General features: G+C 42.7%; 1 protein-coding gene across 5 annotated transcripts in view; it reads right to left on the reverse strand.

The window, feature by feature from the left end:
• Positions 1 to 17,032, reverse strand: part of atrx (ATRX chromatin remodeler) — a 32,384-nt gene that overhangs the window by 12,969 nt on the left and 2,383 nt on the right. For 3 of the 5 annotated variants that reach the window (XM_084352426.1, XM_084352424.1, XM_084352427.1), the window contains exons 6-29: positions 16,808 to 16,917; positions 16,654 to 16,721; positions 14,147 to 16,194; positions 13,627 to 13,699; positions 12,802 to 12,944; positions 12,548 to 12,703; positions 12,321 to 12,435; positions 12,110 to 12,209; positions 11,643 to 11,819; positions 10,919 to 11,060; positions 10,702 to 10,811; positions 9,945 to 10,091; positions 9,626 to 9,803; positions 9,013 to 9,150; positions 8,741 to 8,916; positions 8,534 to 8,651; positions 7,193 to 7,323; positions 6,833 to 6,927; positions 6,571 to 6,710; positions 5,805 to 5,955; positions 5,591 to 5,694; positions 4,698 to 4,806; positions 4,395 to 4,572; positions 4,007 to 4,198 (exon numbers count right to left, since the gene is read on the reverse strand). In XM_084352426.1, the coding sequence (XP_084208552.1) occupies positions 4,007 to 4,198; positions 4,395 to 4,572; positions 4,698 to 4,806; positions 5,591 to 5,694; positions 5,805 to 5,955; positions 6,571 to 6,710; positions 6,833 to 6,927; positions 7,193 to 7,323; positions 8,534 to 8,651; positions 8,741 to 8,916; positions 9,013 to 9,150; positions 9,626 to 9,803; positions 9,945 to 10,091; positions 10,702 to 10,811; positions 10,919 to 11,060; positions 11,643 to 11,819; positions 12,110 to 12,209; positions 12,321 to 12,435; positions 12,548 to 12,703; positions 12,802 to 12,944; positions 13,627 to 13,699; positions 14,147 to 16,194; positions 16,654 to 16,721; positions 16,808 to 16,917 (5,099 nt within the window). The remainder of the gene's footprint in view (positions 1 to 4,006; positions 4,199 to 4,394; positions 4,573 to 4,697; positions 4,807 to 5,590; positions 5,695 to 5,804; positions 5,956 to 6,570; positions 6,711 to 6,832; positions 6,928 to 7,192; positions 7,324 to 8,533; positions 8,652 to 8,740; positions 8,917 to 9,012; positions 9,151 to 9,625; positions 9,804 to 9,944; positions 10,092 to 10,701; positions 10,812 to 10,918; positions 11,061 to 11,642; positions 11,820 to 12,109; positions 12,210 to 12,320; positions 12,436 to 12,547; positions 12,704 to 12,801; positions 12,945 to 13,626; positions 13,700 to 14,146; positions 16,195 to 16,653; positions 16,722 to 16,807; positions 16,918 to 17,032) is intronic. The other 2 variants (XM_084352425.1, XM_084352428.1) reach the window with 1 other exon arrangement.

Below are 17,032 nucleotides of genomic sequence, written 5' to 3' on the forward strand. Positions count from 1 at the left end.
TCACCAAGCAGGAAACAACTCAAAAAATGGCTTATGAATAAATCTGAAGTGAAAGGCAAGCTGTGCACTAGTTGTGGTAGTTGATCACAGAGTGGGGGAGTGGAGAAATGTTGTTTAGTTCAAATTCGATACAAAGGGCTGATCCCCACAGTCTACCAACTGGACTGACTTATAGATGCCAGCTTGCTCGGTTTTTACTAAGGAACGGGTTTATCCTCAAGAAAAGATGTGGTTTGCTGGAGGGTGGGGTGAAAAGCCTGACGTCACATAGAGGTGATATTGCTCAAACGTTGGGGTAATGATGCTCATTTTTAGGCAGTCGCTTCTAGAAGGTATTTATAGTGACAGAGGAAGAAATAAGAAACAAAGCTTGAGAGAGAAGTGCGGCTTGCCATTTATAGCATGAAATCAGTGTAACCAAATTGTTACTATTTTAACAGAGACTGAAATATCAGTCACGATTTTAGTGCCAGTGGTAATTTCTATTCTATTTTTTTACTGAACAATATTTTTAAAATGCTGAACCAAAACAAACATGTTTCCTTAGGTCTGGACTGTATAATTCATAGGCCAGGGAATCTCTGTAGCACCACAATGCTTCATTTATAATAGTTTGTTGTGACACATTTTACCTTTATCAAAAAAAAAAATGCAGCTCCTGTGATTTGAACACTTAGCCACGATGTGCTTTTGATAATATTTTGAGTTATTATGCAGCCTTGGTTGGACGTCTGATGATGAAAAATTATACAAATCTGATGTCGGAGAGGAGTTAGGGGGTCTCAGAAGGTGTTCGATCATTATATTCACAGTTCTGAGGGAGTATACTGGTGCCTTAATACCTTCAAGCTAAATTGAGGCAATTAAAAAAAAACAGGCACAGTCAGAGCTCTGTGCATTTCTAGGCTTTTGTTATCTGGTGGTGTGTTTGACCTTTTCCTACACGTAGTGTAATATCACAGCCTAGCCAATTAGTCAAGAGCTTCTTTAATCAACCATCTTATTGCATGTTGTTGAAGTTCAATAACCATGCAGAGATTCATCTCAAAATGCATCAATATCTCCACAGACAGTAGTCTCATCAGACCAAAAATGCAGCAAATGTAGGCCATGGCTCTCGCTTTTTCTCACCTGCAATAACTCAGTCTGTTGCTGTTACTATCATTAGTGTTTCCCCACCTGCACTGCAACAAGCTCAGGCATGTTTCCTGAAGGCTGGCAAAAAGCATTCTGGGAAGTATGAGAAACCACTTACCCAAGTTGATGTAGACGGAGCAAGATGAGGGTGACTACACCCAAAAACTCATTACAAAACTTTGATCACAAAATATCTGCTGTAAGCCACAGAACATCACTGACTGATGATATATAATGCTTACAGAGTATTCAAGGGGGAATTTTTCTTAAAGGTCAAAGTGACTTCCTACCCCTAATGAGACAAGCATGGTGTGGCTTATTGCTCCAGTCTGCTCCGGTCTACTGTGGCTCAAGTGCAGCCTCCCCACAGCCTTTCAGTGTACCTGACAGAGCCTAATGACCACTGCAGCCATCACCTGCTGAGAGCACATATAGTATATGGTACGCCCACAGCCTGCTAGCTTGACCGACAGAGTACAATGCTGCAACATTTGCAGAGAATACTGCAGAGTTGTAGAGAAAAAAACTACCACGTTTAAGTCCTATTGTACATGTGTTTGCATGTTTGACTGAAGAGACGAGTGTGATGAACAGGAAATAGGTGAGGGTGTCTCAGGATGGGTGGGTGGGGAGTCAAAAACTCATGTCTGGGCTGCGAGGACCTTCTTTGTCATTAGGAGGAAGTGCGCCTGCTTCCTTTGTCTCCAATTAGTTTCCCTGAAGAGCGGAGAGACATCTTTAAGAGAGGGTTTTAAATAATGACCCTTCATCATGCAGGGTAGGCCAGAGGGAGAAGAAGAAAAACAACTTTACTGAGCTCGCTTTGAACATTCGGAGGCAGAGTGGCGAGTCAGGGCAACAGATGGTCGCGATGATGGCGGGTAAAAGGCAGGGTGGGGTAGTTGTGGATGGGAAAGAGAGTGAGGACATCAGTCAGGACAAAGGGGAAGAAAGTGTAAATAAAAGTAGGATAGGAAGTGAGGGTGGTGCAGAAACAACCAATGCAGGATTTAAGCAGGTAGAGGACCGAAAGAAGGATTGATGAGGAGGGGGAGGTTTGTGGGAGTGATAGCAGAGAAAAGGTAAAGGTAAAAGTAAAGGTCTTTTTTTTAAATCACATGGACTGTTTATGCAGCAGAAAGACACAAATATTTTTGATATTACCAGAGAAATCAGAGGAAAGGGGCTGAGGTTTTCCCTTTCGCTCAAAAAGGTAGAAAACCCACAACAACTAGGAAGCACTGCGCCACTGCTACAACAGCCTTTTACGTGAAACATGGCAAAATTGTGCTGTAAATGGGCAGCAGAGGTCTGGGCATAGGCAACATGGGTGGGAGTTTACTACAGTTAATTTGCATCCACTACCCACATTATAATGATACAAATCTGGTAAAAATCGCCAAAGTTTCACTTTCAACTGAAATAACCAGTGCCTCTGTGGCCTGTGTGACCCACATTTTAAACCCTATACCCTCTCTGGCTGAGAATACAGCACTTCCCTGCATAAAGAGTTGAGGAGAATAAGTACAAAACTCCCTGTGCCGTGGCTCGAATCACTCTCTCCTTCTGTGCAGAGCGATGTTGGCTCAAACTGATGGAGGGCGTCTGACTCATCTTCACATCATTCCAGACGGCAAATTCCTTCCATAATACTGCAAGTCCTGCTGCCACATCACAGTTAACCCCCTGGCCAAAACAGGTCGGCTTGTTAAAGAGCTTGTCAGCCTCTCCGTCTTTAATACTGTGTCACATAAATGTCACTGGGCTCGTTAAAGATCATACACATCTAACAGGCTGCGGCTCAATGAACACATCTTTCCTCTTCAAATCTCCAACTGTGCTCTGCTGCAATGTAAGTCCACTACTCCCAGTTTAGAGGAATATGGAAGGTGAGAGCAATGATATCAGCTGCCGGCTGAGCGGACTCATGCAGTGCTCCTACCTGTTAATACCCATGAAGGGAATAGCGAGAAAGATCTTTCGGCAGTGTAAATGGAAAACAGATTTTCCATTAAGGTGCACTGAAAAGCCTCTCGACTGTCCGGTCAAAGAGCAAGCGAGTTGGATATACAGTGTTTCTTTTATCCATTCTGTTTACAGATATCTGCAGAGTAACCCAGGTCAAACCAAAACAAAGAGTTAAAACCACTTAAGATGATCTGAATAAACCCAGAGCCTGCAAAAAGGGAAGGAGTGGGAAAGGATGGGAGTAAATCAAAGATCCGCAGAGAAGGAACGAATAAAAAAGAAAAAAGGAGTGCAGGTTTATAGCTGGGCAGCAGCAGTGTTGCAATGAGAAGACTATTTAGTAAATAGCAGTAAACAGACAAATCTGTGCAGCTGTGCGGGGTTGGATGGCCCATGTAAGGGCTGTGTGTTCTTATTAAACCCCAGGGGGCCCAAATAGTGACAGAGCACCTGCATTAAGGAGAGAAGAGGCAAGCTCATGATTATGAAAGGAAATGAGAAGAAACAGAAAGATCCCGGAAAGGCCAAGCAGGATACAAGCTGGAACCGAGTCTCAATAACAGTTTATCACTGAAGTGCTAAACTTCAAAAGGACGAACATACTACTTGTGCATGTTTGGAAAAACAAGCTTGGCATTTAAAATGGCATTCTGTGCCATGTTTGTTGAAGGAAAGAAAGACTATTGCACTACTGTTAATTGGTTTCAGGCTGCTTTTCCTCATTTCCTTTGAGGATCAGTCAAAAGAAAACCATGAAATCTCTGTCAATGGTTTGTCAAATCCCAATAACACCTATGATTTATTCAAAACTGAGTTTACAAAAATATTCTTGGTCTGTCGTAGAAGCATATTAGAACAATCAAAGTACATGCATGGCATGCATACATATATGCATGGTTACCTTAGGGAGCAAGGGCGTGGCTTTCTTGCTCTTCTTCTCTGAAGGATCATCCAGCATGTCCGGCTCAAAGGTGTAGAGCTCGGCCAGCTCGTTCGTTGTAAAGTGCCTCTCAATCTGCTGCTGGTCCACCACCCGGAATGACAGAGACTGTTTGGTAACCTGCCGGTCATAAATCTTCTCCTCCATTGTACCCTGAAGGAAGAAAATTAAATAAGTTTAATAATTCAAATCAACTCATGACCTGTCAAAAAACACAGGAGATTATAAATGAGGCGTCAAAACCTTTTCACACTAAAGTTTATAGGGATTAAGATCAAGCGGCAGAAAAAGTTGTCACCCATGACATTTGATCCCCCTTGGTTGATGATTGGTGTTTTTATTAGCTCACCTGGGCCAGGAACCTGTACACATAGACGGTCTTAAGCTGGCCGAAGCGGTAGACCCTGAAGATACTCTGGACGTCGTAGGAGGGGTTCCAGGAGGCGTCGAAGATGATGACTCTGTTGGAGGCCACCAGATTGATGCCAAGTGAGCCAGCTCGTGTTGAAATAAGGAACAAACGACCTCTGGGAAAGTCAAGAGCAGGAGAGGGGTGTTGAGTCAGTATTTTAAAATGCACTAAGGAACTATTTAGATTTTAGGCATTGTGTAAAAATGGCAAAATGTGTTCTTTGAAATAAAAATATATTACCTTGTGTTACTGGTATCGTTAAAATCTTCAGCCCACTTCTTCCTGGTGGTGGCGCCGGTGGAGCCGTCCAGGCGATAGTAGTCGATGTTCCTGAACCACTTGCCTTCACCTTCACAGACATGTTACAGTTAAGAAATCTGCTGTGACTATGACTATTCAACAAAAAGACAAGTGTCACCATCACAGAGGCCTTTTCCTTGTCAGAAGGATTTAGTTTGGGTATTAGCAGACAGCAGATAGACGGTTATGTTGGTTGGAGGCCAGCCGTGTTTAGCCTTCAAGATGGCAACCCCCCACCACCGTAACCAACCTTCATAACCAGCATTTCAGCATGTTTCCAATTACGGCACTGTGATCTTTTCATTACAAATTACAAACCCTTGAGCAAACATTTTTTTGTGGAATAAAAAGTCAAGGTCTAATCATTTTCAAAATGAAAGTAAAAACAGCTGCTGAAGTTTAATTAGGAACATGACCTTACACCAGCGGCGGTATGCATGTGTGTGTCTGTGTGTGTTTAAGGATAATAAGCACACCAGCGTGTACAAGAATACATGTTGCATGTGGGCCGTCTTACAAGTGTGAAACCTGCATCTCCATATGAAAATACTTCAGCCTTCTTTTTTTTTTTTATATATCTCACACACAGTTTAATCAGTTCAAAGACTACGGTGTAAAACCACAAAAATCAACGGCAGGACAGCAAACTGGGCTCCTCGAGCTCCATAAGTCAGAAGCTGGCTTACAATGTTAAACAATGCTCTGTGATTTTTAGCACATCATGAAAATAAGCAGCTTTTCAAAACATAAAATTAAAAGGGAGGCTGATCATAGGCAACTGTAGGATCATTTAGGTCTTCTTGAATAAATGTCAGACTGCACTAAAAATTTACCTTTGTACGGAGAGATTTTGTCCTCATCATCTTTAGCTCTGGTAGACAGCTCCAGGAAATCCTCAATCAGGTCCAGAGAGATGAGAGACTGACTGAACACCAACCTGAAAACAGAAGATACACAAGTTTCAGCTACACGTCACTCTGCAATTGATCTGCACAAACTGCATACCAGAAAAGGTTTGATTTGCACATCAAGTACAGACACACTTACACTTTATCTCCTACTTCTTCTGCCATGCGCAGGATCTCAAAGAGGAGCACCATCTTTCCTGAGTGCTCCAGGATTTCGGCATCGGCCTCCGTCACAAACTCCTTGTGCCAGTCAGGAGTGGGACTTCCTGGTGTAGAGCTAGGGGGCGGAGCTGATGGATGCAGAAAGTAACATTAGTTTTCATGCGGTCGAGCCGATTTCACAACAAGCTCGAACAAAGACAAAGTTTCAATGTTACTTTACAACTGTGTGCAGATATTAGTAGTCAAAGCATGAGTAGTCGAAGCATGTCATTAAATATTTTCCTTTGTATTTTGTGTTTCACATGCTTGCTGCCTTGTTTTTTGTTTACTTTTGGGCTTATTCATGCCTTTTAATCTAAATTTAATGCTTCAGTTGGCATTTTGTTGCTTTTGTTTGAAAGAGAGACTGAAGTAAAAGATATAAAAACGTAACCATCGTAAAATTGTCACTGGCTTACAAGCTGCTTTCTACTTTCCCTGTTTTGGTGTGCAATTGTGACAACAAACATGACACACAAGAGAAAAGTCTACTTGCCAATGGGAAAGGAGTTAATTGCCTATTGTTAATGGGATTACCCACATCAAAAAAAAGCTGATCGTTAAGTCTCATGTCCAAATATGGGCCATCTACCAACCGAATGAGTCAGTATTCGGCGACTTGGGAAATCAGGTTAAACATCCCAGATATTCCCTTACATGCAGTTTGGGCATCGCTAATACTCCACTGTGTATGACAAACTTACGTTCCTCTACAGGCGGTTCTCTCCTTCGACCCTCTCCGTTTCTACCCCGAGAGCTGGTGTTCCACTCCTTGATGACCTCCACGTCATCACTGTCCGAGTCATCAGATCCCTTCTTTTTCCCCTTCCCTTGCTTCTTTTTCCTATTAGGAAGGAGGGATGGTGAAGAGGACAGGGTCAGCAAGAGTAGCAGATGCAAGAGAGAAGGGCAGTGAAAGAAGGTAATAAATGTACAAAAAGGACAAATGGAAGTGAAATATTTTACTTCTTCGTTCTTTCGTCTTCAGAGGTCATACTCATGGATGATTCTTCCGTTTCTGAAGCGATGAATTCATCCATACTGTCTTCATCAAAGAAACCCTGCAAGAGAGTACACTTGTGTGAGTCTCGACTATGCGATGATATAGGTCAACCAAACACCCAGAGCTGGATCGTGGGTAGCAGAAATGATGCATAAGGGAAAATGTTGCTGCAGTGGCAATGTGTGTGTTGTCCTCCCCTGGTGCACGACCTGTCAGCACTACATTTCTATTGTTTTCCCACAGTGTGTGCGATTTGTGCTAATGTATTCGCAGTTTCTCAGTTGGTGTTTAGTGTGGTTTCATCCCGTCTTCCACAGCCCTACCCTGTTTTCTTTACTGATGTAGTCCAGCTGAAGGCACCAAGGATGGGTCCAGATTCTGCTGAGCATCTGGAAATCCTGGAAGAGTTTGGTCCCGGCGCGGCCCCGGCCCCCCTCCATAGCATTCCCCACACCTGCACACAAGGGAAAGAGTTCGAGGAAGAAGATGGATGCGTGTTTGCATTATGTAGTTGTCAGCGTTCCCTCAATCTCTTCATACATACAGACTCCTATGGAAAATCGATGTATGAAATGTCCGCCCATTAATATAAAGTCATTATTATTTACATGAAACAAATTATATCTAGCAGATATCACCCATTCAGCAGCAATATCCAGATTATAACTTGTGTGGTCTCATCTGTTTAATCAGTAGATTTATGAACTGAAGTGAGTGGCAGCTGCTGAAATGTTAATGTTGTAACTCCTCGGTGTGTTGGCCTGCGTTGACCAGGGAGGTCAGAAGTTACGGTAGATTTTACATAAGCAACATGCGTAAACTGTTTGGTGGTCTTGGATCCAAAGACACCACTGTGGAGGTCCAGAGCCACAGTCACAACATCAGCCCTGTGCCCTGTGGACAACCTGGCCTAATGAGCCACAGCACATACCACCACAACCCCCCTCCTCCCATCACTCCTCTTCTTACATACCGGCTCTCCTGTTCTTTGTTTTCGCTTTTGGTGTAAAACCTCTGGCCCCCTCCTCCCTCTAAATTTCTTTCCCTTTCCTTTATGCCCCCACATTCCCCCTTTTTTACCCCCCACCCTCTGTTCCCTCTCTCCCAGAGCTCTTCATTAGGGAGACGTGGGAAACTGGGCTTAAACCCTGCCTGCGGCACTCTGCCAGCTGCCACTCTTACACACACACACACACACACACACACCAACCATACACACGCACATGCACACACAGACACACATACACACACACACACACACACACACACAGACACACACACACACACACGTTAAGTCCTGGGCCACAGTCTGAGAGGAAAGTCCACTAAACGACTTAACAAAGCAGCACAAAAAAAGTGAGAGACCAGAGAGGCCTTCCATTTATCTAAAAACCTTGTCTGAGTAAATGACATCCAGTCAGGAGAGCACTTTCAGGAGAAACAAGACTCCTGTAGCAGGATTTAGCCTAGTCCTATACTGCGCATGTATTCCAGTGGAAGTCTCAGCTGAATTTTGTTTTAGTCTACGACCAGGCTAAATCTCTGTCTGGGCAATCAGACCTGACACTGTTAAAGCCCTGTTAGCATCCCCTAGAGGCTCTGCTGCTCTAGACACCTGAAAAGTTCACAGAAGTTTTAACCAAGCAAGCAAGCCGCGTTCTCACCTGTGAAGTGCTCCAGGTAGTATCTGTAGAGTTTGCACTGGATTGGAGTGACTCTGACCGACAACACATATTCGTGTTTGGGAGGCAGGAACTTGGTGAGCGCTGTGTAATCTTTCCTCTGAGAAGCAGAAATCATTCTGTTAAGAAGGCAAAAAGTAATACAACGAAGGACACTTCAGTTGTTTTAGTCATTTGTTTTTTTTTTACCTGGACACAGCCAGCCAGCATCTCATAGAGGATGTGAGCCCTCTTCTTCATAATCCGGACATCGTGTAATGTGGAGTCGGCACACTGACCGTTCTGTATGGGGTTAATGAAGCGGTTTCTGAACTCCTTGACTGAGCCCAGCAGGTTCTCCTTGATGAAGTTCACCATGCAGTGGTCTGGTAAGGAGACAGAGATCATGAGTTTTAGATACATACTACCAGGATCACACAAAATCTTTGTCTAACATCCTCTGTATAAGCGAGCAGGCTCACATTCGATGAGGTTGTTTTGCAGAGGAGTTCCAGTTAGTATAACTCTCCTCCTCGTCCTGATAGAGTTCATCGCTTTGGACACCGCAGACGCCTCGTTCTTCAGGATGTGCCCTTCATCGCAGATCACCAAGTCTGGACCTGGTGAAAGCAAAAGATAAAAGCCTATTACAAGTAGAAGTACAACTGGACACGTGAAAATGAGAATAGCAAATTAAACGGTACGAGCTGGTGGAGACTGATTTGACTAACACCACATATTGGTCAATTTGCACATGAATGCATAATGGGTGCCAGCTGTGAAATTACATGACATGGTTTTCTAACACTGACCAGTCATGCTTTGATAAATTATCATGTAAAACTTTATGATGTCCCATCAAAGCTGTCTTTTTTTCCCTTTACGAGCTCCACCAATACTTTGCATGCTGGACCAAAAAACTAGTTAGTATAATCTGGGAGTGATCCAAATTGGCATTAAATAGAAGATATGACAGTTCAGTTTGAGAAAGTGAGAATCAATTTAAAACATCCACTACACTTTTTTTTCTGTTTACACTCACACTCACACTCACGACTACATACTGTAACTTGCAGTTAACACACAACACTGTACCTGGGTCTACCAGTGTCTTCTGAAAGGTCTCCTTGAGCTTCTTGCTCTTAATGTTCCTGCCCTGCGTAAGATTTCGGTACATCTCATAGCCAATGATCATAATGCCGCCCGACTCTTGCCATTGCTGGAGGGCGTATGCTCGCTCCTGAGGCCTCTTTACTGTGGCCAGCTCAGTAACCTGGAAAACACAAGATAGATACAAATCAATAACAATAAGCCATAAGATGGGAGGTTGCTACATGCACAATAAAAACTTAACAAACAGCAGTACCACTGACAAATAGGAACAACTCAAAAAGTTACAAAAGCAACCCCGTACCTCTAAACTCTCCTCATCCTTCATTCCCACTTGCCACTTCTCAAACTCGTTGAGCCAATTAAGGACAGTGTTCAGGGGACAAACCACCAGGGCTGTGGTGAAGTCGAGCTTGTCACAGAGCAACAAAGTATGAAGGAATGTCACCACCTACAGAGCAAAAACAGAACTACAGTTAAACACAGTGTGATACACACACACAGACACAGGTCTACAAACAGACTCACTCATCTGGGTTTAACAGGCTCCAAGTGGCACTTTATATATGAAATTCTCAGAGTTCTTGCATGCACTATTGCAGGTAAATCTCACACAGTGCTGCTACTCACTAAACACACACCAAGACATTTGTAATAGCATTAATATTGGTGCAGCCTTGGGTTAAAAATCTGACTGTCGATCTGTTTTTCATCGCTTTCGTACTAGATATTATCAATCCTATTACTATCGTGTGTAGTTGTGAGATCATATAATTTTAAGGTCGCAGTATTAAAAAATTATTAAAGTACCACTACTTTTGACAACCTAAGCAAACACTTTTTAAGTATTTTTAATTTAGTGCTATAAAGAAAAATGTTTTACAATTCAGTATCTTAATTAGTTAATAGTTACTTAATCTATAATTAAATAATAAATTCCACGTCCAGACTGCAGGTAAGTACCAAATTGTCTGAGGAGGATGGATACACATGAACAGCTTAAGATTCATTTTCGCTTGTTGCAGAGTTTAAGTGTGATTTTCATGTTCTCTCCTCCATACCTGCAGGGTTTTTCCCAGCCCCATACAGTGGGCGAGGATACAGCCAGAGCCCGCAGATTTCTCGATCTTCCTCACAGATTCACAGCAGCAGTCCCACATGAACTGCACCCCTGAAACAAAACATTAACACGGAGTGGTCGGCATTAGTCCACAACATCTCAGTGTTCTCACACACATAATCTTGCTCTTCAGCTGCAGTTATTTACTTTGTCCTTACCGTCCACCTGGTGAGGTTTGAGCTTTGTGACAAGATTCCTGTGCACCTGTACCACCGGCTCCTTGGTCTCTTCATCCTCATCCAGCACCAGCTTGGTGGTGATGGGACAGTTCATCTGGGGAGACTCCTTCACCACTATCACCTGAAAGAGAAATATATCTTAATATTAAATCAGTGTCTGTGTGTGGGATACACACCATCATACAGCCACAATTCAGCAAGTGTAATATGATGGTCACCTTTCATCTACTTATAGAAGTGCATGATTATACTGTATGATTTGATCTCCTCTAATTAGCACAATAGCAGCAAAGCTACGGTGTTATAAATGCAAGGAAGCCAGTAATATGAGAATTTTACTTGCAAACACAAAAAAAAGATAACTCATTATCTTGTCATTTTAGCTTACAGAGCTGTAATGCACACACTTAGCAAAAGCCTAAGACAATGGATTCTAATCAGATTTCTGCCAGTTTAAAGTAAAGCTCAGAGGGGACAAAGAAGCAGCAGGCAGGACTCATTTCAGTCTATCTAACTCACTGTGTTTATGTCTCATCCACTTGTGTCAATTATTTGGTTTAGCTTATACATGATACAACCCTGCTCAGCCAGTCACTACCTCCTCTAATTTTACAATTTTACCTGGCGTGTAGTATTATCAGGACACTCCCCAAGACTAGTGTTGAGAATGTAACAGCCCAAGGCTTTGAACACTCATTTTTACCTCACGAAGTTTCTTCCTGAGTTCCTCTCTCTCGGCTATACGTTTCCTCCTATCCTCCTCTTCTTTCAGTGCATCTCTCGTCTCTGTCCGCAGTTTGTCGTCCTTCAGAATTTTGCGAATCTTTTTGCGTCCTTTGTGGTCCTCTCCATCTTGGTCCTCATCACCCTCCTCTCCGCTCTGTGGAAATGAACATTAAGTTCAGCCCTCTGATCTTCAGCCCTTAGGAAAAAAATTCACTTCCTATGATCAGTAGCCAAGCAACCCTATGATTAATTTGTGCCCTCAATAATCCCCACAACCACACTCCAGGGGGAAGTTCAAATAACATTTTTATGTGCCATGCCTGACTTGACTAGTAAGCGTTACGTGGGTCCATCTCCTCCACCTGGCAAATCCTGCCATGTGAAAAAAAAAAAAAACTTTGGGACAGTTCAAGACTACTACCAAGTGCTCTGAATTTTAAAAACCTTCTCATTGCTGGAAGAGGACTCCTGAACTTTGATCCTGCGTCGTTTCTTCTTCTGATTGTAACTTCTCTGTTTCTCCTCATCCTTCTTCTTTGAAGATCTACAGACACCAATCAAGCATTCACATAAGCAAGAGCAGCAAGAGATTAATGCAAATCCAGTGGCAGTAATACATTAATGCCTTCGATCGGCTGGAGTTCTCTCTTCTCACCTGGTCTTTCGACGCTTCCCCTCATTCTCCGATTCACTAAGCTCTTCACTTATCCCCGACTCAGCGCTGGAATCTGACTTCTCAAAGTCTGAATCTTCAGAGTCATCGCTGTCTACTGAGCAGCAGAAAATAAAGAAACAACGGTCACTTTTCTCTTAAAGTTCAGAATATTTAAATCCATTTTGTTTCACTTTACACACAGGGCAAATAAAAGATTCAGAATGTACCCTTCTTCCGTGACTTCTTCTTGCCCCCCTTCTTCTTCTCAGCTTTCTCCTCTCCTGATTCGCCCTCACTCAGCGAAAGTTTATGACGAAGCAATTTGTGGCCTCTGCCACGCTTCTTCACTTCGACATCAGAACTCGAGTCTTCTGAATCCTCGTCTTCAAAGAGAAAACCAAATAGTTGGAGACAATACACAATAAAGAGACTTACTTGAAAAAAATAATAAATCTGGGTATATTTAGCAAATGTAACCTACCTTGCTCTTCTTCATCTTCATCCTCTTTTTTAATTTTCTTGGAGGAATTTTTATCTTTATCTGCTCCTTCATTATCAGAGGAGCTCTCTGCTCCTGAAGAATAATTGGATTTTATTTGGGCAAGAAGCATTTTCTTTGCAATCCTTTAGGAGAAAAGGAAAAAAGAAAAACACAGGGGGGGTCACATTAATCACATAATAAATATGTGTTTCTACAAATGTATCTTATTGATGGGGAAAAATAAAGAAATCAGTGGAAACATGTTTAATATAATATTTCTTGCTAGAATCATGTTACTTATTACCAAACATTGATTGTCCTTCATGTAAATATAATAGAATGTGTAATATTTATTTCTGCTCCTGCAATTTACCATCTCCACACCGCAATTTACAACTGAAATATTACAGGATCGTGATATATATTTGTCCATGGAGCTTGAGAATAGATAACTGATGGAAACAAAGGCAGCCTATAGAAACACCATGATACCATGACATTGCTATGGGCCCTACTGGGCAAAATTTATTGGGATAAACGAGAGAAAACTGCCCTGAGAACAGGTTCTGAAGCATTAAAAAATAAAAATAAATATTTTCTTCAGCAAGGACCAGATTGTGGGCAGCTACATTGAGCTTCGTGTAACTGACATATTAAAGAGCTGTACCTGATCGACAAATCAACTCCTTACTTTTTCTGTAAGAACTAACACACAGTAAAAAATAAACCACTGCATTCATTGTTGACCTTGAAGGATGCAGATGTATTTCTTGATCAACTGTCTTTAAGTAAGGGTATCTTCGCAATTTGCTGTTTTCTATGTACCTGTTTTCAGGATCATCGTCGTCATCATCTTCACAAACTCGAGAGACTTTCTCTTTATCATCCACCTCGTCTCCTAAACAACAAAATAGTGCACATGATGTTAATGAGAGAGCATTTCAAGCCATTAAAAGTAAACTTGGGGAAATCTGCTTTTGTTTTGTGTTTTTGCCAGGAGTTGCCTGGCAAGTCTCGAGGAAGTTACTTTTTACACTCCAGTTGTTGTATGGCCAAAACAAATGAGATAACATGTTCGCATCAGCTTTCAAGGTGCTGATAAGAAGATTTTGCTAAGCTAAGCTAGTCAGCTGCTGGCTCCAGCTACATATAAACTGTACAAACATGAGAGTCGTATCAGTCTCTTCATCAACCCGTGTCAAGAAAGTGAATGGGGACAGCTCCGACATTGTGGAACTTTTCCTATAACTCATGCATGTAAAAGACAGGTTGGCTAAGTTGTGTAATAGTTAGACAGATGCTGAGCTGTGCGCCACCAAACAATCCTCCTTCTAGATCAGATTACCTGAGGATTGTTGGAAAGGTCCACCACCTTCCATCACGTTATCCTCCACAATAGGTTTGATCTTTTGTGCGTCACTGTCTTCCCCAGAGTCGGCCTGTTGCTCCTCCTCCTCATCCTCACTGGAGGACGACTGCAATTTGGAGGTTGATTTAGAGCTCCTTCCCTTGCGCTTCTTTTCGTAAGACCTTTTCCGGTCTGCTGCCTTCTTCTCAGGTGAGCTGTCCTCTTTTGCTACATCTTGTTTCTTCACGCGGCTAGACCTCCTCTTTACCGTGCCCCCTTTCCTCTTTGTCTCCTTCTCCTGGTCAGAATCCGAGTTAGAGGAATCTGATCCTTTTTGTTTCTTCTTCTTGGACGTCTTTTTACTTTTGTTCTCCAAGTCTGAATCAGAGCTTTCAGACTTCCTTTTGCGCTTGGACGCACTGTCTGTGGATGTGTTGTTTAGTTTAAATAAACGTTTTTTAGCACTTGTGCTTTCCGGTTCCTCGTCTGTGCTGTGGCCAGCTGCAGCTTTCTCCAGCAGTGCGTTAGGAACTTCATCTGAGTCGGAGTCCTCCGTCTTTTTCTCTGAAGCCCTGCTCTGCTTCTCATCCTCTTTTTTGGTGTTGCTCAATTTCTTGGAGGACTTAGCCTTTCCCTTACTATCGTCCTCTGACTCAGACTCAGAGGAATCCTCCTTGCTCTTATTCTCAGCCTGCTTCCTCAAGGGAGTGGTCTTCACTCTACTAGAGCGACGGCTGGGTGGTGGACTTTTTGTTCCATCTACTGTATCAGAAGCATCTTTCTCCTCTTCTTCTTCTCCTTGATCTTCTTGTTCTTCTTTAGGCTTTTTCTGTGTCCCTTCATCTTTTTCTTTGTTTTTGGACCGAGAGGACCTTGACCCACATGTTGTCACGACTGGCACAGGAGTCAGTTTCACTATCAGGTTCTTCACCTTGGGTTGGGGGCGTTTAGCGTCTGTTGCGCTACCATTTGACTTTTTATTTTCAGTGTCTTTTTCAGCGTCTGTGACCGAATCAGTCTCAGTCTGTGACAGCATGGTGGAATCCGCAAGACTCTCAACCATCTGAAAAAGCTCTTCAGGGACCGAGGGAGGCACAGACATAATGTCGTGATCTAGGGACATTTCACCAGCTGAGACCAGCCCATCCTCACAGACTTCAGTTTGAATAGTTTTTTTGGTTTCATCAGTTTCTGTTTGGTCGTCTTTCATTTCAGTGTCACCTGACACTTGATCATTGTCTGCACCCTGTTCAGCATGCTGCTCCTCGTCCTGCGGCCTGTCCTGCGGCTCGTCCTGCAGCTCATCCTGCGGCTCGTCCTGCGGCTCAACCTGCGGCTCGTCCTGCGGCTCAACCTGCTCCTCTGCTCCATCAGCCTCATCAACTACATCCTCCACATTACCCACGTGGTCGTTTTCTACAGGCGCCAAAACATCAGTGCTCTTTCTCACAATATGTTGCCTCTCATTACCATTCTGCACCTCCATGTTTTTGAACTCTGGGCTGAGAGCCTCTTCCAGAGCACTGTGGGCTTTTTTCAAATCAGCAAGCACGGCCTTGAAGGCTTTCAAATGTCGATACCTGATAGACTTATCTCCCTGCTCCTCTGCTGTCTGCTGGATGAACTGGATGAACGTATTGTTCAGACCTGTTGTAGTCTCAACAAGCTTTTTTGTTTTCTTTATGAGTTCTTTGGGTACCTGCAGTTTTTTGTAAGAGAACGTCATGGTCCCTGAGCCTTCATTGTGTTCTTTTCCATTGACAACTGCTTTGTGCTCTTTGACTGCTTTGTTCTTGTGTCTCTTGCTCTCTCGTTCCTCTGTTTTATCCTTTTTTTGTTGAATTAGTTGTTTTTGAATGATGCTGTGGCATTTGGAGACCAGATCCTGGAGGGGCTCCGACCTGCAGACATAGCAGTGCCACTTCGAGTTCTCATCAGTAATGGCAGACAACTCCTTCCTTCCCAGGTTGCGAAGGATGCACTTCTTACAGAAGGCGTTGTTGCAGTAGTCACAGCAGATGAGCTTACCACCTTCGGCACACCACCTGGGGAGGAGAAGTTACGTTTTAGAACATAAAGCAAACAAGATTTTAAAGAGTTAAGACCACTTAAACTAAGGTTTCCAAAATTACTGGCACTTGGATAAGGATTAAGCCTAAATATGCTTAAAATCTAAAAATCTATTAAATTTCAATTGTCTTGAAAGAAACAAAGAACAATGAAAAACTGTCAGGAATACTTTCGATATTTCATGAAATGCTGCTTTCTTACAGGCATTAAAATTGTTAGCTGCCTACATCATACACTTTAAACACAACCACACCAGAAACAGTTGCTTCGTGAACCCAGTGTCATGCAAAAGCCACCATGTTGAATCAAAGTAACATCATGTTTTCATTTGAGAGGCCTATAATGTTAGAATTCCTATATGAATACTTAACTTGTGTATGTACTTTAACAAATGAACGATAATGTTTTGTTGGTCTTTGTGTGCAATATCGTACCTGCACTGCTCATCCATCCCATCAGAGTCTCTGTTGATGTCATCACTTGTGTAATACTTGAAGCATGCCTAGAGGAGGAAGAAGCACCGTGATCACCAATATGCCAAGAATGGAAAGACTGGAAAACATCTTTCTGGATCGTCACTGTTCCTACCTTGCAAATAAGTACTTTGAGCGCAGGATGCTCATACACAGAGTTGAGCTGAAACTGGTTTACTTGTTTTCCACAGGCAGTGCAGCTCACCTTCTTCTGCAGGGTATCATCTGAGATAAAGAGAATATGAATCAATAATAGTCACTTTCTGTCTTTCATATTTTCTCACTCTCTAAACAATTATTTACTTTCAGTCAAACCAGTTTATTTACATTTACATATATA

This window comes from Pagrus pagrus (genome assembly GCF_965226575.1).
Source record: "Pagrus pagrus genome assembly, chromosome: 5".
NCBI classification, from domain to species: Eukaryota; Metazoa; Chordata; class Actinopteri; order Spariformes; family Sparidae; genus Pagrus; species Pagrus pagrus.